Source organism: Talpa occidentalis, unplaced genomic scaffold (assembly GCF_014898055.3).
Source record: "Talpa occidentalis isolate TD23 unplaced genomic scaffold, MPIMG_talOcc4v2.1 talOcc4.11, whole genome shotgun sequence".
NCBI classification, from domain to species: domain Eukaryota; kingdom Metazoa; phylum Chordata; class Mammalia; order Eulipotyphla; family Talpidae; genus Talpa; species Talpa occidentalis.
The window spans coordinates 19,171,791-19,195,013 of record NW_023601104.1 but is presented as its reverse complement, the minus strand read 5'-3'; the positions used below and the strand labels follow the sequence as shown (position 1 = coordinate 19,195,013).

At 43.6% G+C, this 23,223-nt stretch overlaps 2 protein-coding genes across 5 annotated transcripts in view; one reads left to right on the top strand and one right to left on the bottom strand.

The window, feature by feature from the left end:
• Nucleotides 1-8,486: 8,486 nt before the first annotated feature.
• LOC119239560 (very-long-chain 3-oxoacyl-CoA reductase-like) lies at nucleotides 8,487-9,456 on the bottom strand. The gene has a single exon (XM_037504149.2). It carries the CDS (start codon nucleotides 9,414-9,416, stop codon nucleotides 8,487-8,489), a length of 930 nt encoding a protein of 309 aa, XP_037360046.1. The 5' UTR covers nucleotides 9,417-9,456.
• Nucleotides 9,457-18,362: 8,906 nt separating this feature from the next.
• DMXL2 (Dmx like 2) overlaps nucleotides 18,363-23,223 on the top strand; it is a 119,946-nt gene continuing 115,085 nt past the window's right edge. For 2 of the 4 annotated variants that reach the window (XM_037502484.2, XM_037502483.2), the window contains exon 1: nucleotides 18,363-18,668. In XM_037502484.2, the coding sequence (XP_037358381.1) occupies nucleotides 18,582-18,668 (87 nt within the window). In that variant the 5' untranslated portion in view covers nucleotides 18,363-18,581. The remainder of the gene's footprint in view (nucleotides 18,669-23,223) is intronic. The other 2 variants (XR_008554255.1, XM_054701532.1) reach the window with 1 other exon arrangement.

Here is a 23,223-nt window from a genome sequence, read left to right as displayed (position 1 = left end):
TGGAAGTTTGGTGTTCTTCTTGCTTCTTGTATATCAATTTTCAGCTCCTCCTTCACATTTGGGAAGTTCTCTTCAATTATCTCTTTGAATATTTTCTCTGTTCCTACTTCTCTCTCCTCTCCTTCTGGTATTCCTATAACTCTTATATTTCCTTTCCTCATGGAGTCAGATAGTTCCCGAAGTCTTTCTTCATTCTTTTTCCTTCGTACTTCTCTTTCCTTTTCTGTTTTGGTTCTTTTTATTTCTGTGTCTTCAAGAGTACTTATTCGTTCTTCCATTTCATCAATTCTGCTTTCATTGCTTTTCCCAGAATTCTTTAGTTCTTCCATTAATTCTTTGATCTCCTGCATTTCTTTTACTTCCCTCTTTAGGGACTCAATTTCATTCTTCTGATCGTTGATTATTTTTCCCTTATCATTGTTTTCCTTTATGACTTCTGTCAGTTTTTTAATCACGGCAATTTTAAATTCTCTTTCTGGAAGGCTCAGAAGTTCTTCCAAGTTACTGTCGTTGCAATCTGGGGGCTGGTTTTCTTTTTGTGGTGTGCTTTTTCTCTGGAGAGTTGCTAGGTTGCGTGTGGTTCTTCTCCTCCCTACTGTCTGTTTTCTAATTTGCCGTATGCGTTGGGACACTGTGTTGTTGGGACTGGCCAGCATCTTGGGTGGGCTTCTCTGCTCCCCTCTGGTTCCTCCAGGAGTCATCTGTCAGTTTCAAGCAGTCTTTACTGGAGAAAGGTCCCTGTTCTAAAATGCCGATGTGGGGACACACTCCCCTGTGCGCCTGGTCTGCCCCGGCGGTGGGTTCCTGCTCCCCCTCTGGGCTTGGACTGCAGGCCAGAGGGGGTCTGGCGTGGGCAAACTTCCCCCGCTCACCTCTGGCTCCTGAGGAAGCCTTCTGCAGGTAGTCTTTACTGAAGAAATGTCCCTATTCTATAATGGTGATGTGGGACACACTCCCTGCGCGTCCAGTCTCAGGCACACTCTTCTGCGCGCTTGGTCTGCCCCGGCTGTGGGTGCTCGCTCTCCCTGTGGGCTCAGACTACTGTTCGGAAGGGGCCTGGCGTGGGCTAACTCCCCAGCTGGCCACTAGCTCCTTCAGGAGCCTGTGCTGGCTTCAAGTCGCTAGGTGGTGCCAGAGATCTCTCCTGGAGCCCTTGGGGAGCTGATTTTCCACCCCGTGGGACAGGGAGCAGAGCGGGGATGGTAGGGTACACCTCAACGGCTTTGGGGTGCTGTGTCTGCCTTGTGCCCCACCGTCGTGGGGAACCCACGCCCCTAATTTCGTGCCCCGGGTCTCAGTTCCAAAGCCCTCAGTTCCAGGACTCGGGCTGTAGCCCAGATCAGTGGCGCGGGAATGGCGCCTTTTGAATCCCGCTCCCGTGCCTGGGCCTGGTTCCTGCTCACTCAGGGAGGGCCTCCGCGCGTCTCCCCGCAAGCCTCGGTCGCAGGCGCGGGCACCTGGGCAGCTGCGATCCGATCTGGATCCGCGTTTGCTTTTCAACCGCACTGCTTTTCAGCGCGATCCGCGCTGCTTTCCGCGCAATCCTGACCGTGATCCGCGCCTGCTTTTCCAGCGCGCCGCTTTCCGCGCAGGCTTACCGGGCGGCCGGGGCTGTGTGCTGGGGCTGGTCTCCTCCTGGGCGGGGTCTCTCTTCAATGGCGCCCGGAGCCGTTCGCTCACCGCCACGGCGGATCCTGCGGGGGTTCTCCACAGCTCCCGTTCACGGGGTGTGGTGGCTGCAATAGTTCCTTTCCACTCACAGTCCCGCTTGCTGCGTCGTTTGTTTTTGTTGGCCGTTTTGGTTTGTTGTTTTCCTCCTCTCTGCTGGTCGGAGAGTGCCGCCTCTGTGGGCGGGGGAGGGGAGCAGGGTTCTGCGCTTCCTCCCTTCTGGTCCTCTTTTATGGCCACTTTCTTCTTCGGGTAGTTTGCTGGAGTCGTCCGTTTATCTTCCGTGTCCCGGTTCTCACTGGGACCTGCCGCTTTTCCTCCTTATTAACTTTTTTTTAATGGGAGATCTTACTCGCAGCGTCTCCTCGCAGCCATGTTGCTCCGCCCCTAATGAGGTCATTTTTATAAAACTATTCAAATGGATGTTTTGGCAAATAAGATTTCTCCAAAACTATCTTATGGTTTATGTGTCTTGGACTTACATAGAATTCTCTATTATTTATATTGTTGCTTTGGTTTGTGCTTTACTCTGCTCATATTATTATTATTTTTTAAAGATTTATTTTATTTATTTGTGCATACAAGAGCTGGGGTGTAGACCAGAGGTGCAGGGGGCGAGAGACTTCACCAGAGACAGAATGGGGAGCAGAACAGGCAGATCTACTGAAGTACATTGCTGAGGGGAGCAGCAGGTGAGACAGGAGGGGTCTGCTGCACCAAGTGGGTTAACTCCCTGGCCGGGGATCGAACTTGTGCTGCAGTGGCTGCCCATAGCTTTATAATGCTGAGACTTAACCCCTTCCACCGCTAGGGAGGCCCCCTAATCTGCTTATATTATTTTGAATTTTGATTCCATTAGCTCCTGTATCAGCTATCCTGCCCATCTGAAGATTTAACAACCCTTCCTCTTTCAGAATAGGCTGAGGGGAAGCTGACTCTACATGAGTCTTCCAGGTGTTGGGAGCACCATTGCCTCTCAATTGTGGGATAAATATTGTGGGTGATCCATTAAGCCAGGTAAGAGGGAAGCCCTCTCCTCAAGAACTGAGAGTGGATAGAAAGGAGCCTGTCAGATAGTTCAACTAAAAACCAACAGCTGAAATAGTCCAAGCATGTTCTTAAAGAGGGACATGCCTATAGTTACTACGCTTAAAGAGAGGATGTGTCTGTCGATCATAGGGCCTGAAATCAGCTATAGAGACACATGTTGAAGGAGATTCCCTAAGAAAAATATTGGTCTATTCATCTAGTCTTTTTTTTTTTTTTAGATTTATTTATTTTTATACAAGAGCTGGGGTACAGGCCAGAGGTGCGGAAGGATGAGAGGATTCACCAGAGGCAGAACAGGGAGCAGAACAGGCAGACTGATGAAATACACTGCTGAGGGGAGCGACAGGAGAGGTCTGCTGTGCCATGTGGGATTCTTGCCGGCTGGCCCGGATTGAACCAGCACTGCAGACCAGGATCGAACCCGCACTGCAGAGGCTGTGGACAGCTTCAGAGCGCAGCCCTCAACCTGCTGTGCCACCGGGAAGGCCCTATTCATCTAGTCTTATTCAGGCCTCCTGATAGAATGTCTCTGTCAAAATGTTGGACGTTTGAATCATCTAGCAAACTCCCTTTGTTCTGATTTTACGCTTAAGCAGATACTTTCTGGATTCAACTTCCCACATAATGAACCAACAGGGAGAGAATAGGCTGATTAGACTGACCCTACCATCTGGACCACCAGCCTATTACATTTTTCACTGCAGATGAATAAAATTATATTTTGTTCAAAAAAATATATGTCCATAATATATGTTCCAACAAAATATATGTTCATCAACAAAATATATAACTGCTATTATTCATATCGTGGAATACTGTTTAGAAGTAAAAATGAACAAACTTGATGTATGCAACAATATGATTGAATTTCAAATATAATGTGGAGCATACAAAGTCAGATATCAGGGGCCTCCCTGGTGGCCTAGGGGTTAAGTTTCAGCACTATCAACCACTGCCACCTAAGTTTGATCTGGTCAGGGAGCTGACCCACATGACGCAACAGACCTCTTCTGACTTGCCTGCTGTTCCCCTCAACAGTGTATTTCAGTAGATCCACCTGTTCTGCTACCCACTCTGTCTCTGGTGAATCCTCTCACCCTCGTACCTCTGGCCTACACCCCAGTTCTTCTGCACAAAAATAAATACATAAATAAATATTTTTTTAAAAATCAGATACAAAAGAATCATATTGTATAATTCCATGTGTGCAAAGTTTGAAGAACAATAAAAATAATCCACAGTGGTAAAAATCACAATATCATTGCCTCTGGATGATGGAGGTGTTGACTGGAAGAGAAATGAAATTTCCTGGGATGATGGATATGATCTATATCTTAATCTGATTAGTGGTTAAATCAGTATATACATTTGCTAAAATTCACCCAACTGTGCATTAAAGATGAGTTTTTTTTTCTATATGTAAAATACATTCAATATAGTATTGCTAACACTTTTTTAAAGTCTTTGGTGATAATCATTAATTTTTTTTTAATTGTGCTTTTTTTAAAAAAAGATTTATTTTATTTATTTATGCATATCAGAGCTGGGGTGTAGGACAGAGATGTATGGGGTGTGGGGTGAGGGGGGGAATGAGAGGATTCACCAGAGACAGAGTGAGGGGCAAACAGGCAGATCTACTGGATACACTGCTGAGGGGAGCAGCGGGCAGGACAGGAGAGGTCTGCTGCGCCATGTGGGTTGCTCCCTGGCAGGCCGGGGATAGAACTCATGCTGCAGAGGCTGTGGATTGCCCCATAATACAGTGTTTAACCCCTTGTGCCACCAGGGAGGCCCCTGTGCTTTTTTTTTTTTTTAGCTGAGGTAACATTAATTTACTAAATTGTAAATGATTTAGGGATATAGGTTTATATCTCTTCAACAATCATTGTCTTAAGGATTTTATATGCATGAAGTGATTGAATTTCTGAGCTGGCCAGGCTAAAGGTCAGAAATTCAACAATGGTGAATTTACCAAAGGATCTACTATTTTGCAGAGGTCAGTTGATATCTGGTCAGTAGCTATATTTTGGTACAATAATCCAGCAGGGATTTTGTTAAATGTCTCACTGAAATAAAGTAAAAGTTGTCTCTGGCATTAGTTATGCTACTGAAAATAGACATTTACTGAATATGCAATGATTTGTCCTTAGTAAACCCTTGCTGGCTCCTGATAAATTATTTCAAAAAATTGCTACACAATTTGTTTCATTATCTATTAAAGACTTTTTCATATGTATTAATTTGTTTGTTTTTGGTATCCTCACTATTCCCTTTAAAAAATTAAGATACCATTTGCATGAATTAAACCTGGCATCTCTCACTAAGAAACATGTTTGAGTTACAAAATGTATTTTTTATGGAGTTAGAAATGTCTTAGAGAAGTTCCATAAGAATCCAAAGATCTTTGTTTTGAGGGAAGCAATCTAGAACCAGGATCACGTAATTTTACTTCCAAGTGAGACAGACCTGGTTTGACTCCAAACTCATAGTTGTGTTAAACTCTCTAAACCCATTTTTTCTAAATTGTAAAAGAGAATTGCTATTGTTATTACATGGAAATATTTTTGTAAAGCACTTTACACAGTACCTGGCATCCTGATCATGATTGTCTGTGAAATAGTCCCTTGTGATTTGGTTTCCCAGGACAATCAATATCCTGTGAACCATTGTAGAATGCTTTGTAGGCCAAAAGCCTGATTTCTTTCTGCCAACTTTGTGATTGAATCAGAAGGAGTTATTCACACACCAAATTCACAAGAAACTGCCTGCTTATTTATTCATTCATAATCAAAAAAATAGTCAGGTCAGTATATTCTTTTCTTTTTTTAAATAAATTTTTTATTTTTTACATCATTGTTCATTTTTAAACAATATTTGCTTCCCCCCACCCCCTCAGGTGTAGTCCCCATAGTTTCCTTCCCCAAGGCACCCGTGCACCATCACCTCAGTCCCCTGTGCTCCTCCCTCCCTCCTCTCATCCCTCTCCCTCCTCCTCCCCTGCAGGATGTCTCTGATTTATAATTGTCCATTTTTGCTTTGTTGTGTTTTGTACTGTTATTATTTTTTGACCATATCAGTATATTCTTTCCTTTGATACATAATAGGAACACCAAATTATCTACAAGGATATTTTAATGAGTAAGGGATCTTTGTTCCTTCCACTGAATACACCCATTTCCCCTAGTCACCTAAAGGTTGTAGCTTTAGATGTAGCAATAGAGCTGCACTCCCCAGAAACCATTCCTCAGGCACCAATTTAGACCTTAGTGCTTAGTCTAAATGACCTTCGAGATAGTTGACTTTACTTATTACATTTTCATTTTTACGATTTCATTTTTTTAAAGATTTATTTATTTATGCATACAAACTGGGGCATAGGCCAGAGGTGTGGGGGGTGAGAGGATTCACCAGAGACACAATGGAGAACAAAAAAGGTGAATCTGCTGAAATACACTGCTGAGGGGAGCAGTGGGCAAGACAGGAGAGAGAGGTCTGCTGCGCCATGTGGGTTAGCTCCCTGGCCTGGGATTGAACTCATGCTGCAGTAGCTGGTGGTAGCTTAATAGTGCTGAGACTCCAACCCCTGTGCCACTAGGGAGGCGCTGTGTGTTGGTATTAATGTTAAAAAAAAAAAGTTCCAATTATTTTATACATATAGTGCTAGCAAATAGGTGATAATGGTAATACTTTTTTGATTAACTATAGTTTGTTAGATGTGGAACACAAACACATTGTATTTAATTCTTATAATAATGATATTTTTAGAAGTGTAGTTTTATTCTCACTATTCAGATGAAAACACTGAAGATCTGAGAAGAAAGTGGTCCTGGGCTAGTGAGTAGTTGGCAGAGGCACCCTCTGAACATAAATACTTATGATTGTAAAACCTATGTTCTTCCTTCCACACTGTATCAATGAAAAGGTCTTGTCACATTTTTAAGATTCAGTGGTTCTTCTATATCTAAGTCTGTCTTAAATCACAGAATTGTGGAAATGAGTGACATTTCTATTTCTGGTATTGACTACAAATCTGCAGTGTGAAGCAAAAAGTTATATTCTGTTAGTCATTTGTTTAAGGTGGTAACTGATTTTTGAGTTTCTCTAAGCCCCATTTATTAGCATCTCCATGTCAGCCTGAGCAGAGCTGAGTCAAGAACTAGCAAGAACTTGTGATTTTTACAAATCCTGAGAGAAAGAAACAAGGGAGTTTCACTGCTTCAGCCTAAAATGTGGTGTGCTTATTTAGTTTTTTGTGTAGAAGAACTGGGGTGTAGGCCATAGGTGTGGGGGTTGAGAGGATTCATCAGAGACAGAGTGGGGAGTAGAAAAGGCAGATTTGCTGAAATACACTGCTGAGGAGAGCAGGAGGCAAGAAAGGAGAGGTCTAGTGCGCTACATGTGGGTTAGCTCCCTGGCCAGGATTGAACTCAGCCTGTGTGAAGCTCAGACTCTGGTAGTTTTGGCGCCACCTGACTCCAGGTCCAGTGAGGGCAGAAGTGATATAGTCCTAGGGGCTAACAGAGGTCCTGAGTCGAGTAAGGAGCTCAAATAAAGTTTGTTGAATGAATGGGAGAATAAATAAAAAGTGCTTATACATAGATGACTGGATCAAGATGTGGTACATATATACCATGGAATATTATTCAGCATTCAAAAAAGATAAACACATGCAATTTGCAGCAACATGGATGGCGCTGGAAGGAATCATGCTCAGCGAAATAAGCCAAAAAGAAAAAGAAAAATACCGGATGGTCTCACTCATAGCAGGAATCTAGAAAACTTAAATAAGGGACCAGGAAAATGAATAACTATAAGAGAGTGAAAATCAAAATCAACAAAAAACTATGAACCAGAGACACTTTTTGGGGGGTGGGGTGGGGGGTGGGAGGGGAGGGATTGGGGTCAGAATGGGGGGGTTGCAATTGTATGGGGAATATAAAAATAAAATTTATTATTAAAAAAAAGGTACTTATACAGTGACAACACAGACAATGATCATTGGCAAAGCAGAATCAAGGGATTCCCTATTTTAAAATGTATTTTTTGAAGTATCAGCAAAATGAACTCATTACCACAGTGGCATAGAGTGGTCTCTTGACTACTCAGCAGGCCATCCCTCGCTTTGGTAACTACTTGAAACTATTGTTCAGTCCTTATCCCTTATCTCAGAGCTGCTAGACTAGCCTTCTTTTCCCACAACCACCATCTGTCCACAGGATGGGATATTTTATCTTCTGAGGCCTTGGAAAGATAAGTGAGTTCTAAAATATTTGCGACATTTTCACTAACTCAATTTATATAATGTACCCCCAATACAGTTAATCACTACTTGGCTTAATAAACATTTCTTGAGTTCCTACTGTGTTCTAGGCACTTTGCCAGGCCTTAGGAATTAAAAAAAAAATTCTAAAAATATGATTTAGTATTAGGAAAAATTCTAACAGACTAACAAAAAAATAAAGGTTTAAACAGACAGACACTTGGAGCCTCCCTGGTGGTACAAGAGGTTAAGAGGTAACCTATGAAGCTATCCGCAGCCAGTGCAGCACAAGTTTGATCCCCGGCCAGGGAGCTACCCACATGGTGCAGCAGACCTCTCCTGGCTCACCCGCTGCTCCCCTCAGCAGTGTATTTCAGTCAGTCTGCCTGTTCTGTTCCCCACTCTGTCTCTGGTGAGTCCTCTCACCCCCCACACCTCTGGCCTGTACCCCAGTTCTTGTATGCATAAATAAATATTTAAAATAAAATGGCAATGGAATAACCTTATTTCAGTTATCTATTGTATAGAAACTACTCTGTGACTTGTTTAAAGACATGCTCATGTTGAAATACATCCAAGAAGGCATGAGTGACATCACTGAGCCTAGAAGAGAATGGATCAGGTATCCGTCGGTTCGGGATTGCAGGCCCACGGTTTTAACTGCAGCTTTCACAAACGTGTCTGCAGACGGCTTATCCAAAGTCGGCTTTCGGATTTTAGCCAGTTTCGTAGCTACGCAGAATGGCAGGACACTCTGCACAAAGATGCCCTTGCTCTTATACTCCTCGTGGAGGCGCTGCGAGAAGAAATCTACAAAAGCCTTAGTTGCAGAGTAGATGGTGAGCTGCGGAACTGGGTACATGCCGCTCACAGAGGAGATGTTCAGAATCGCCCCTTTAGATCTTCCAGCCATGCCGGGCAGCACCAATCGTGTCATCCTGCAAACAGAAAGAACATTAATGTTTATCAGTTTCTTGATGGTATTGTTCAGGTCTGGAATTTCCAAAAAGTATTCAGGATACTCATATGACATGCCCACATTGTTCACTAAAACACCAATTTGAAGGCCTGCCAAGCTTGTTTTAATTTTGTCATAAATATCTTCTGAGGTAAAGTCAACAGCAATGGTCTTTGTGTCCACCTTAAATTTTTCTCTTATTTTACTGGAAACCTGGTTCAGTTTATCTTGTGATCTGCTGATAAGGACAATCTTCATGCCACACTTTGCTAACTGTTCTGCATATGATTTGCCAATTCCATCAGTGCTACCTGTGACAACTGCCCATTCGCCCAGCTTGGGTCCGACCCCAGGCTCGTGATCCAAAATCCAGAGCCGAAGGGCCATCAAGAGAGAGCACGAGATGCGCAGGGCCAGGTAAGCCTCGGTGCCTGCTCCCACCCAGTACAGAAAGCCGGCGGCAGGGAGAACGTGCTCCATGGCTTTCCACCAGGCCTCACTAGCAACGTGAATTGGAGGGAAAAAAAAAAAATGAATAAATCCAGGAAGAGGCGCTGGCCATGACGGTGAGGGCGACACTAATATGCGCTGCTCCTACACCTCTTTTTGACTTTTGTTTTGAATGATAGCTATTTTTTAAGAAAAAATTCCAGCAATTGCTATATATTTTCTTTTTTTTTTTTAAGGGCCTCCCTGGTGGTGCAGCGGTTGAGCGCTGGGCTGCGAAGCTGCCTGCAGCCTCCGCAGCGTCAGTTCGATCCCCGGCCGGCCGCCAGGTGAGGGTCCCACATGGCGCACAGACCTCTCCTGCCGCCCGCTGCTCCCCTCAGCAGTGTACTTCGGTCCCTCTGCCTGCTCTGCTCTCCGCTCTGGCTCTGGTGAATTCTCTCACTCTCCCGCGCTTCTGACTGTACCCAGTGCGTGTATAAATAAAAAAATTAAAAAAAAAAGATTTATTTATTTATGCATACAAGAGCTGGGGTACAGGCCAGAGATGTGGGGGGGTGAGAGAATTCACCAGAGACAGAGTAGGGAACAGAACAGGCAGACTGATGGAAACACACTGCTGAGGGGAGCAATGGGCGAGTCAGGAGAGGTCTGCTGCACCATGTGGATCACCTCCTTGGCTGGGGATTGAACTTGTGCTGCAGTGCCTGTGAATAGCTTCATAAGTTGCATCTTAACCTCTTGCACTACCACAGAGGCCCCTGTACTGAATTTTTAAGAGTAGAAATTAAACAGGCAAGGGGAAGTGGTGGGGATGGTGGTAAGGGAGTTTCTAGAAAGGGGAAGTATTATGTTTCCATAGATTTGAAAGATCAAAGAATTACTAGCACTTCAGCATGGTTGCAGCACATATTAGAGGTCCAAGAATATTGAAAGATGAACTTGGAGCGATAAGTCATGTCGTATCTGGTCTATTCTATATAATCATTTAAATGACAAAACAATCTTTTAAAAGCATTTCTCACTTAAAGGAGTTTATGACACCCCTAAACAGTAATATTTAAGGAAACCAGTTATATTTGTAGAGCATCTCACTTTTCACATGTATAATCGTAAATAGGGACCTGCAAAGATATGACCCTGTGTCTGCAAACCTTCCAGTATGACCATTTTTCTTAGATTCTAGCAACAGAAAGAGTTCAACTGAAATTAAACTTACCTTTTTGCTTGTTTTTAAAATTTGCAAAGATTTCCCCTGCGGCTCCCCGCCTCCCCTCCCCGCCCCCGGACCCAAAGGCCCTTAAAAAAGTCTCTGTGTTCAATGCATCCATTCCAAAATGTTTTGGCAATGTGACTTTCCTTTTCCTCCCATTAAAAGATAGGATTTATTTTCCTAGTTCTTGAATCTGTGCTAACTTGCATTGAACAAGGAATGCGGTAGAAATGACTCTGAAGGCCCTTCCTGGTATCGCAAGGGGTTAATCAACGCACTATGAAGCAATCCTCAGCCTCTGCAGCAGGAGTTCGAGCCCCAGCCACCAGGGAGCAACCCACATGGCTCAGCAGACCTCTCCTGTCTCGCCCGCTGCTCTGCTCAGCAGTGTATTTCAGTCAGTCTGCCTGTTGTATTCCCCGCTCTGTCTCTGGTGAATCCTCTTAACCTCCCGCACCTCTGGCCTGTTACCCTGGTTCTTGTATAAATAAATAAATCCTAAAAAAAAAAAAAAGTTAAAAAAAAAAGAAGTGACTCTGTGTGTGATCTTCTAGAATAGAACTGAGACTGCTGTGACCACCAGTCTAGCCTATGGGGGCTAAGAGGTCACATGGAAGGGAAGCAAGTCTTTCCAGCCAACCGCTTGCATCGACTGCCAGCCATGAGGTCATCTTGGACCTTCTATCCCAAGTGGAACTCTTCAGCTGAATGTGACTCATGAGTGAGTCTAAGCCAGACAAGCAAAGAACTTACTAGCAATCCACAGAGCATAAGAAATAATACATCATTGTTGTAAGCCACTAAGTCACAGAGTAGTTTCTATACAATAGATAACTGAAATAAGGTTATTCCATTGCTATTTTCTTTTAAATATTTATTTATGCATACAAGAGCTGGGGTACAGGCCAGAGGTGTGGGGGGTGAGAGGATTCACCAGAGACAGAGAGGGAAGCAGAACAGGCAAAATGACTGAAAAACACTGCTGAGGGGAGCAGCGGGCGAGTCAGGAGAGGTCTGCTGCTCCATGCGGGTTGCTCCCTGGCCGCCAGATATCGAACTTGTGCCACAGAGGCTGCGGATTGCTTCATAGTGTGGTGCTTAACCCCTTGAGCCACCAGGGAGGCCCTCCATTGCTTTTTTAGATTAAAATATACGGCTACTATAGCTTATGACTCAAGAGTAATAAAGGCATAGCTATTACATTAATTTTAGGCTTAGCATAATAGAATTTGCCACATAAGCTGGCAATAGGGAGTCAGGACTTTCATTGCTGTCAATGGAAAATAGCAGCTGAAGGTGTTAGACATCTATGAGAAAATTGTAAGGTCTCTACAACTAGAGGGAATACTTACAAACAAAAATATAGACTCACTTGGGAAATTCAGTATTTAAAATATCTAGGCAGGTATCTCTCCTGCCTGCCTTTCTTTTTCTCCTTTTCCTAAAAAGTATGGCTTTTTAAAATGGAAAAAAATCCCTAACATATAGATAGATGGATAGATAGATAAGATAGATGACCAGTAAAGACCTGATAACAATATACCAATGGTTTACATTACAGCACGCTAGAGTTTTGAGTAGAGATTTCTTTTACCAGGTATGGGTAAGAACGACACAAATGATGCCCCTCATTGCTTGAAGATAAAATCCTTGAGTTCTGTGGTGTGGTAGTGAGCTTTTAAGATGGCCCCTATAATTCTCACTTCCTGCTATTCACTCTCTTGGGAAATATTCTCCCACACTAAACTATGATTGACCTGTGTATCCAGTAAGATGTGGTGAAAGTGATGGTGTGTGACTTCTGAGGCTGTTGCAAAAGACATTTCAGTTTTCACCTTGGTCTCTCTCTTGGATCACTTGCTCATGGGAGAAGCTAACTGCTATTTCTTTTCTCTCTCTCTCTCTCTCTCTCTCTCTCTCTCTCTGTGTGTGTGTGTGTGTGTGTGTGTGTGTGTAGAAGAACTGGGATGTGGGCCAGAGATGTGGGGAGTGAGAGAATTCACTAGAGACAGAATGGGGGAGCAGTACAGGTAGATGTACTGAAATACACTGCTGAGCAGAGCAGCAGGTGAGACAGGAAAGGTCTGCTGCGCCATATGTGAGTTAGTTCCCTGGCTGGGGATTGACTCAGGCTGTAGTAGTGAGAATGGTGAGACTTAACCCCCAGGCCACCATGGTGGCCCCCAGTTGCTATTTTTTGATGACACTCACACAGTCCCATGGAGAGGCCACATAATGAGAAGCCGAGGGCTCCAGCCAACCACCCAGATCAACTTACCAGCTATGGGAGTACGCCATCTTGGAAGAAGCCCCTTATCTCAGTCAACCCTTTAAATGACTTTAGCCCTGGCTAAGACTTGTTTTTAGATCATGTTATTAAGGTTACAGTTTGTTTAGCATAAAATCCACCAATTTTAAGTGCCATTCAATTATTTCTAGTAAATTTACTGAATTATGCAACCATTACCACAATCTAATTTTAGCATGTTTCTATTATGCCAATAGGAACCCCATGCTCATTAGCAGTTACTTCCCATTCTACCATGAACCAAGGCAACCACTAATCTATTCTCTGTGCTTATAAATTTGCTTTTTTCAGAAAACTTAATCTAAGTGAAATCATAATAATATGTGATGTCTTGTGTCTGGGTTCTTTCATTCTCTATAGAGCTGACATTTTCATTGCAATCAGAAACTCCAGCTATAGCACTATTGAATTCTTAATACAAAGTAACTGTGAGATAATGAATGTTTATTGTTGGTTTTAGTCACTAAGTTTTGGGGTAATTTGTTACTGGTAATGGATAACTAGTGTACATGGGTATGTAATTATGGCTAAGAAATTAAGTCCCTCCTACATACAATGTCCTATTAAACCCAAATCCCATGCAGCATTTGTTACTGTTAAACTTTGTGACTATGAAATTATAACTTACATTGAAATTATTGGCATGTTTTGTTAATGATACAAAAACTGGTAATTTTTCTACTTCTTTTTTTTTTAAAGATTTATTTATGCATACAAGAACTGGGGTACAGGCTAGAGGTGTGGGGGGTGAGAGGATTCACCAGAGACAGAGTAGGGATCAGAACAGGCAGATTGACTGAAATACACTACTGAGGGGAGCAGTGGGCGAGTCAGGAGAGGTCTGTGTGCCATGTGGGTTTCTCTCTGGTCGGGGATTGAACTTGTACTGCAGTGGCTGCAGATAGCTTCATAGGTTGTGTTTTAACCTCTTGTGCCACCAGGGAGGCCCAACTTTTCTACTTTTAAAAAAGAATGTCATTACCAAATTTAAAAAACAGACAACAAATACAACACCTTAGGTCCACACAAAAGGATGGATGAACAAGGAGAAAATGAAATTGTGGACATCAAAATGTGTTCCAGCTATCCTAGTGGGAGGGTTACGAAGGACACTATTCATGTGGAATGAGTTAGGGTTGATTGGCTTGGACAACAAAAGGCTGGGTTGTAATTCCAGGAGACTTAACTAGCAAGTCACAACCTTGACATATCACTATCAAAAATAACTTAAAGGATTCACGAGGGGAGAAAGGAACAGGTGAGTGCAGGCTTCAATTTCACATTCACACCAAAAGGAAGAAGGATGTTTACAATTTCACAGCTGTGTGAATGGGTCAAAACTTCATGGAATTTTGTAAAACAAGAGCCATCTGAAGAAATTTTTTTAAGATTTATTTTATTTATTTATGCATACAAGAGCTGGGGTGTAGGCCAGAGGTGCAGGGAGTGAGAGGACTCACTAGAGATAGAGTGGGAGCAGAATAGGCGGATCCACTGAAATACACTGCTGAGGGGAGCAGCAGGTGAGACAGGAGAGGTCTGCTGCGTCATGTGGGTCATCTCTGCTAATAGCTTCATAGTGCTGAGAAATAACCCCTTGTGCCACCAGGGAGGCTCCCGAAGAATGTTTTAAAAAATATGGACTAATAATGCTCTTAGCAGCCTGGATTTGCTATTTGACGATGATTTAGACTCTGTTTCTAGTGCAGCGAAGGTTGAAGATTTAAAAGATCATCTAGAATCCAGTAGTAGAAAAGTTTTCTAAGACCTGAAAACATATCTCCAGGTTTTGAGAGTGAGGATTAAAATCTTTATGACACTTCTAAACAATGATCATTTCTTGCTATGTAGCTATTAGTCACTGAAACATTAGCTTCCAAAACACATGTTCAAATTTTCTTCTGGTGTTCAATGTGTATTAATATTTAGTAAAATATTTTCCTTTATATATGAACATGATGTTGGAATTTCTTCAAATTTATTATTTTACTATAAGTTTTATCTCAGTTTTTACTGAAATGTTTGTCTAAATGTATTAATCCTTCTTGTAAAGGAATATATTTAAAGTTATTGTATTTATTTTGTTTATTGTTTATTTTATATTGTTTAAATTTATTTTATATTGTTTTATTTTGATTTTACTGATACATGTGGTACTATAGGAATTCTTTGAAATTGTGGCATGCTTTTTATTTGCTAGTACCAAGATTCAGCACTGGTATTTGCTTTCATTACATTTCACCATAGTATGGGGCTTCATTTACAGATAATTTTTTGTTGTTTAGTTGTTTGCTATATTGTCACTATTTTAAAAGCTGTGTGGCTTGGTATATTTGTGTTTGATAGTACATTATTAAACATGCAGATCCTGTGATTTCTTAGAACTCATTATACTATACATAGTATTCCGTTTACACTAACATACAATACTTCCTGCCACAAGGCCGCTGTAAGATCATTTAAAATTTCCACAAACACACAAAATGCAAGTATAATGTAAGGTACTTTTCTACTCCCTTTTTTTTTTTTCCTTACCAAATTGGGAACTCCTATTCACATTCAAATCTTATATGTCAGCAAATAAAGTATTATATATGATTCAGACACTGGGAAAATAGATATTGATTCTACCTTGAAAAACAGACACACAAATTCTTATAATGCTATAGGTTTATTTTTTAAAAAAAGATTTTTTTTAATGTATACAAGAACTGGGGCAAGGGCCAGAGGTGTGGAGGGTGAGAGGATTCACCAGAGTCAGAGTGGGGAACAGAACAGGCAGACTGATCAAAGTACACTGCTGAAGGGAACAGCAGGCGAGTCAGGAGAGGTCTGCTGCGCCATGTGGGTAGCTCCCTGGCCGGTCAGGGATTGAACTAGTGCTGAAGTGGTTGCAGAGAGCTTCATAGGTTGCATCTTAACCCCTTGTGCCACCAGGGAGGCCCATAATGCAATAGGTTTATGTACATTCCAAGAAGAGGAAACTGAAGGTGGGTAGGAAGGCTTTTCTGAATAACTAACTTATAAAAAAAAATTTTTTTAAAAGATTATTTATTTATACATACAAGCACTGGGTACAGTCAGAAGCACAGGAGGGTGAGAGAATTCACCAGAGCCAGAGCGGGGAGCAGAGCAGGCAGAAGGACCGAAATACACTGCTGAGGGGAGCAGTGGGCTGCAGGAGAGGTCTGCGCGCCATGTGGGACCCTCCTCCAGTGGCTGGGGAGCAGCTGGGGATCGAACCAGCGCTGCAGAGGCTGTGGGCAGCTTCACCACCCAGTGCTCAACCGCTGCGCCACCGGGGAGGCCCTGAATAGGTAATTTTTAAACTAAATTGTGGTTTGTCCATCAACAAGTGGAGAAAAGTCATTTTTTTTTTTAAAGATTTATTTGTGCATACAAGAACTGGGGTACAGGCCAGAGGTGCGGGTGGGGGGTGAGAGGATTCACTAGGGACAGAGTGGGGAGCAGACAGCAGATGTACTGAAATACACTGCAGAGAGGAGCAGTGGATGAGACAGGAGAGGTCTGTTGCACCCTGACTGGGGATCGAACTAGTGCTGCAGTGGCTGCCCATAGCGTCATATGCTGAGACTTAAGCCCTTGTGCCTCCAGGGAGGCCCAGAAAAGGAATTTCTGATAGAATAAGAGCATGAACTTAAGACTAGGAGGCATAAAAATATGTTCTGTAGGGCTGGGGCTTAGTGGGTGTGAGTGAACAGCTTGAGATAAGACAGGAAGATTAGGCAGAAGCCAGAGAGAACGGGTTTGTCAGCCAAGTAAAGGAGTTTAGACTTTACCCTGCAGGGAGTGGAGATTTTAAACTGAGGAATTTTTCTTTTAAAAATGTGTCTGTCTGTAGTGACAGTGTGGTGGATGGACGGGAGAGCAGAGATGGAAGGCAGTCAGACCAGCTAGGAGTCTTATTCTGCTAATTAAATGAGAAATAATGAAATCTGAAATGAAGGTAAATGACAGTGGGAATGAGGGGCAAAGGAACTCGGGTGTGTAGTCTGGTTGACTGGGCAGCAGTTACACAACTAAAGGAAAAGGAAAATGCCTTAGATAATTGCGCCTATTTTTGACTCCTCCTCCTTTCTGCTGAACAGATTACTAACTTTTGCTTGGCCTTTGCCTCCAATCTTCCCCACCCTTACTAATTGTCTTTCACAGTGCTACAGTCAGCTACGTAAGCATCTCTGATTGCATAAATTTCTGCTCAGGAATATTTGAAGGAGCCCCCACTGCATGCAAAATGAGATTTAAACTTCTTAGTGGAGCATTGAAGACTCTTCATGTACAGGCAGGTCACATTCTGTCACTTTACACCTCCTGCTACTTTTTCTACTTGAATACAGCCTTTTTTGTCCATTTCGACCTGCCAAAATCCCATCCGTTGTTTATGTCGGCATCTCTGCAACATTTACCCACCCCCTTAGTCACAAGAATTCTTCCTTTTCTGTGGTGCACAGACATTTGTGTCTCAGTCATCACACTTGGAGTTCTGCCTGATTTTATAGTTATGTTTTGGTTTTCCTTCTAATTTCTTTTTCCCAGTAACCTAAGCACAGTATAGGCTCAGAAACTTGTGATGACCTGGAGCAGGGATCTGCTCCCGTATCAACCACTCAAAGTTTAGCAGACAGTCTGGAGAAATCAGGCGATTCTGTGAATCTATGACATCACCCTTGAAAAAAACCCTAAAGGAGGCACCCATCTGTGGAGGGCCCTTTAGCAGTCTAGAACAACGGTGACCAAAGGGGGGAGCAAAACAATCTGTAGCCAGACCAGCAAGCCTTCGTCAAACACTTGCAAGATGCTTTTACTGTTTATAGGAAAAAAAGAATACTTTACGCACTATACCTTAAAAAAACCTGAGGAATCTAAGATTTCCCGGGGGTGGAATTTGCCAGGGCCAGGTGTCCTCCTGAGGTCACTTGCACTGACCATCACACTGAGGACTCGGAAATAGATTAAACCCTCAGCCAAACAGACTGGCAGCCTCTCCCCAGAGCTGAACGCGGCTCGGCTCTTGGCTCGGGGCCGCCTCCGCCCCGCCCGCGTCCCCGTCCCCGTCCCGGTCCCCACCCCCAGAGGCTGCAGCCGGGAGGCTCCGAGGGATCTCCCGCACGTCTGCGCGCGCAATCCCCGTTCCAGGGTCCGCGCAGCGCGCGCTATTGCCCTGGAAACTGCTGCGCGCGCGCGCGCACGCGCCCAGGCGGGGAGGAGGAAGGACCGAGCGCAGAGTGTAGCCCCAGGAGGAGGGCTCTACCCTCCCCCTCGACCGTTGCTCCCCGGCTGGTGGGCGCGCGCGCCGCGCGTCTCCCTCGGGCGGAGCGTCCCCACGGCACGCGCCCAGCTCGCGCGCTCCCCTGGCACCCTCGCGCCTCGCACGCGCCCTCGCCCGCCTCCCGCATTTGTGCGCCGGTGCGGCAGGCAGGGGGAGCATCCGGGCCTCTCCGCAGCTCAGCGGCGGGCCCGGCGGCCGCGGAGCTCCCGGGCGCAGGGGCGCGGCGGGAGGGGCCGGCGGAGCGGAGCGGGGCGCGGAGCCGGAGCCGCCGCGGGGGTGGGGACCGGAGGGAAGCGCAGGGGGAAGCGAGCTCTCGAGGCCACCGCGGGGCTGGGCGCGGGGCTCGGCGCGCCGCGCGCGTTCCCCTGGCCAGCCCGGGCTCCGGAGATGCATCTGCACCAGGTCCTCACCGGGGCTGTCAACCCTGGAGACAACTGCTACTCCGTGGGCAGCGTCGGGGATGTCCCCTTCACGGTGAGCGGCGGCCGGGGCGCGATGAGATCCAGACGCGGGGCCTGGACCCCCGGTGGCCGGTCCTTCCCGGGAGGCTTGGAGGGGCTGGTGGGCCCCACCTGCGTCCCCTGGGCAGCTCAGTTTGGGGAGGATGGCGTGGGGCTGAGTGCCCCGGCGGGGGTGGGGGTTACCCTCAGGGGACGGGATTAGGAATCCACCGCGCCGCCCGGCCCCCAGGGGCGGCCAGATGGACTCGAAGGTCCCCCTCCCGGGGCGGTGGAGGGGGGCGGCTGCGGCTGCTGACATCCCAGCGCGTCCGTTTCGCACCTGCTCTCGGTGCTGGGGACGCGTGCTGGGCTCGCTGGAGCGCGGAGGCGATGCGGCGCCCGACTCCCCCGGCCGCTGGGCTAGGCGGCCAGGCACCCCCGAAGCCTGGGGTGTGGAGCCCGATCCGACCCTCTGTGTCTCCTGATAGGCAGAATCGTAACGCTGCCAGAAAATAGAAAAATTCATTCTGCGTCCCCGACAAATTTGGAATGGAAGGGTTAGAGGGACAGCAGGTTGGAAAGCTCGTGTTTATCATGCTTTCACAGTTGGGTAACCCCCCTCAGGTGATTTTTCAATCCGTTTGCAAGCCCGATTGGTTGTTTTTTAAACTTAAGGGTATGTGGAAAATTTGACGTTTTCCTTGTTTATGCGAGAGGTGTGTATGTAAACAGTAACGTGTTAAAATGTTTTTTAAAAATCTGGTAGATAATATAGATGTATTTTTCAACGAGATTGGACCCATCAGAGAATGGGGTGTTGGTGTAGCTGATTCAAAGCAAGCCCTAGAGCTTCTTTTACCCGTAGACTCCCATGTATTAACAGGAGGTGGTGTGCTGTTTCATTATTATTATTTTTTTGCTACTGAATTTGTATATCGTCTTCCTTAGAAACTGTATGCAGTGAACCTGGTATTAAAAATACACATTGTTATTCATAACCATTCTGCTTGATAAAATTGGAAGTAGCAGAATGGTATGCTTTTTAGACAAGAGAAGCACTTTGATCTGATGTCTGCTTTCCAACAGCATGTTTTTAAAACTGCAGAAATAAAGAAAGCTCCAGCAAAACTGCAGAATCATTATGTAGCACAGTGCATTCTGGAGCAGAATTTATCATTGTGATACATTAAAAATAACCCTGTAAAATTGCTTTTTGGCCATTTTAATTTTTAAATGTAATCAACTTGGCTTTGTTCCAGTTGAGAACAAGTCCTTTTAAAATAGAATTTGCCTAATATTATTACACCTATCCTCCTCAGTGGTGTTATCTGGTTTTGTGTACATGTGACCTAAGAGAATCATAAAGAATAGAGCTTAGACTTCAAATATGTAGACAATATTTGGACCATAAAGAAGAAATTTTTCTGATCTGCACTTGTGTAGCTGGGATGGAAGTTCCCCAGTGTTGGAAGAAGAGTCTTCCTCCTTGAAGAAATCAATCCGGAACCTTGGATTATGTGGTATTTCCATACCATGTGGTGACAGTGTTCTGTTTCCATCTAAAGTGGAGTGGTCACTCACTGCGAGACCGGTATATAGGGCTAAACAGCATATGCATCTGGAAAAACCAATGCAAGAATTGTTAGTGCTGCACAAGTGTGGTTATGCTGTTGGCCACGTATGACCAGGTCCTTGGAATTATTTTCCCATCTTTTCCCACCTCCCCAATTCAACCTGTTGCCAGGACTAGCTGACTCTCCGCAGTGTCAATCAGCTTTTCCCCTTTTGATGACCTTAGTTACCATTTTATTCTAGAAATTTTTTTGGTATTAATATGAAAGCTTCCAAATTGATTTCCTTGACACTGGTTTGATCACTAAGTTTATCCTCTACACAGTTAGTTGCCTGGATAATTTTCTTCTATTACCATTTTACTTGAGGCTTAACAGTGTGTATTTGGGTTATGAAATTTAAACTTGTCAGATAGTCTTCTTCCATTGTTCCTTTTCTATTTCATTATATGTATGCTTCTACTTGGCCCCTCTGCTATAGACATGCTAACCTTTTTTTTCAGCCACCCTTTTGCAACCAGAGAATCCTTTTCACCTTCCCAAATATGACTCAAAATTTACCTATATAGGAGCCTGCTAGTGACACTGATTTTTTTGGCCCTATGGTATTTACAAACCTATCTCGCATACCATCGCATTGTAATATCTTAGTTTTGAATGCACTGAGCCAGTTATAATTTTGCTGTGAATTAAAAATGAACTTTTGAACTCTGAAAAACAAATTTGCTTGAAAAAAGAATGAGAGCATGCAGTTTCAAGTATTCTAGAATGAACTAGTAAATATTTGAATGCTTATGTTAGCTTAGTATAAAAAAAAGGTAAAGCTCTTTTACATAAAGCTCTGTGCCATTTAATTTGTATAGCGATCAGATGAAAAAACTTTAGTTGTAAGTCACATGACTAAAACAATCTCCCGGGCTCCAGCCAAGACTGAAATGGAGGTCTTATGACTTGTCTGTATTATGTTTCTTTCTTCTCAGAGTGCTTGCTTGAAGGGGTGTGTGTGTGTGTGTGTGTGTGTGTGTGTGTGTGTGTGTGTGTGTGTGTGTGTGTGTAAGGGTTAGGCATGGCCTGTGTAGAAGGAGAGATCACTTTGCAGCTAGTTTAATGGTTCTTAACCAATGGTATGTTTTAGGATAACCTGAGGACAATTTAAAATTAGGGTAAGTCATTTATTTTGGAGTCTATAAACTGAAAGTTTTGGAAAAGAAATTGTTGTAAAATAATTTTGAAGGACCCATGACATTGTAGTTGAGAAGCAGTGAGTTATGTATTTTGGACTGTTTATAGTGAATGTTGTTAGCAGTGGGGCTGTGAATGACTGTCACCATGGCCCAATCTGTGCTATGGTGACATGGTGGTGCTGTTTCTAATGGACAATCTTAGTGGTATGTGTAGTTTTAGTGGTAATGTGATCTCTGGGGATTTTCACTTGCGTTTTGGCAGTCAGCAGCAGTTGTTTTTTTTTAAAAAAACAAACATTCAGTAGTAATTTTGTAACTATAGTTGTAATATCAGCTTTTAAAATATTGCCTTTTGATCATTCTGTTCTTTTCACTGTAAGATCTAAGTTCTGGAAATACTGTTTTCCTTCAATAAGTGAGGTTCCAGACAGTCTGAGGTGAACTACCACTGATGAGCTTTGTTGTACTTTATTTTTTTAAGTATTTATTTAGTAGAACTGGGTGTAGGCCAGAGATGCAGGGGGTGAGAAGATTCATCTGACAAGGGTAGGGAGCAGAACACGTGGATTCACTGAAAGACACTGCTGAGGGGAGCAGGGACTAAGACAGGAGAGATCTGCTGCACCATGTGGGTCAGCTCCCTGGCCAGGCGTTGAACTCATGCCTAAGCAGTGATAGTGCTGAGACTTAACCCATAGGCCACCAGGGAGGCCCTGTTGTACTGTATTTTAACTTTAAGTCATGTCCACTATCTTGTTACAAGTAAGTCAGTGTAACACATACTGTAAATTTTTTCGTATTTATTACTTTCCTGAAAAATAGTCCTAATTTTTTTGACTTTTCTGTAAACATTAAAATATTAAAAAATGATTATTAGTATATATATTTTCATTATTTGGTCATAAGTGTTGCTCACTGTATTTTCAGGCATTTAGGGACAGTTGATATTATCCTAGTTGGGTATGAATTCAACACATTGATCAAAATTTATTAAAATTAGTCGTCTCTAGCCTCAGGGAGTTTATTATATATACTGGTATAAATTAAAAATGATGTGGCTAATTATAGTGTAAGGCATATGAAAGAGATTACATGTAGTTGGGAAGACAAGAAGAGATATCATGGAAGATTGATATTTGTAAAGACAGAGAGAGGTCTTAGGGCTTTGTTAATGGCAAGAATGACAAAAGCCAAGGAATGGTGTAATATGAAGGAAGAATTATTGGGTGACTATTCTCTTAACAAGTGATTAAAAAGAAACAGGACTTATCAAAAACAAATATCTTTAGAATGTTGAAAAATGTAATTTGCAAATGTTATCCATAGCTTTTTAGATAGACATAATTACATTCTTAGATTTTTTGACTTTTGTTCTTGTTTTTTCTTAAATATTGGTGATGAATGAAAAAAAATCATTTAAAACATAGAAGATCGGGCCTCCTTGGTGGCGCACGGGGTTAGTCTCAGCACTATGAAGCTATCACCAGCCCCTGCAGCACGAGGTGGATCCCCAGCCAGGGAGCTAACCGACATGGCACAGCAGACCTCTCCTGTCGTGCCCGCTGCTCCCCTCAGCAGTGTATTTCAATCTGCCTATTTTGCTCCCACTGTCTCTAGTGAATCCTCTCACCACCCCTCACCCCCACCTTTGGCCTACACCCCAGCTCATATATGCATAAATAAATCTTAAAAAATTTTTAGAAGATAATGTTATATGACCTCTTTTTCTGGCATTTATATACATTTTAACACTACTAGGATTATTCTAGTCCTACAGTTGTGGCAACACTAAACATTGAAAATGATAAGCCTGTTTATATGTTCACCAAGTGCT

Bases quoted from the DNA above. Each gene is read 5' to 3' on its own strand.
- LOC119239560 (XM_037504149.2), bottom strand. From the start codon at position 9,416: ATGGAGCACGTTCTCCCTGCCGCCGGCTTTCTGTACTGGGTGGGAGCA.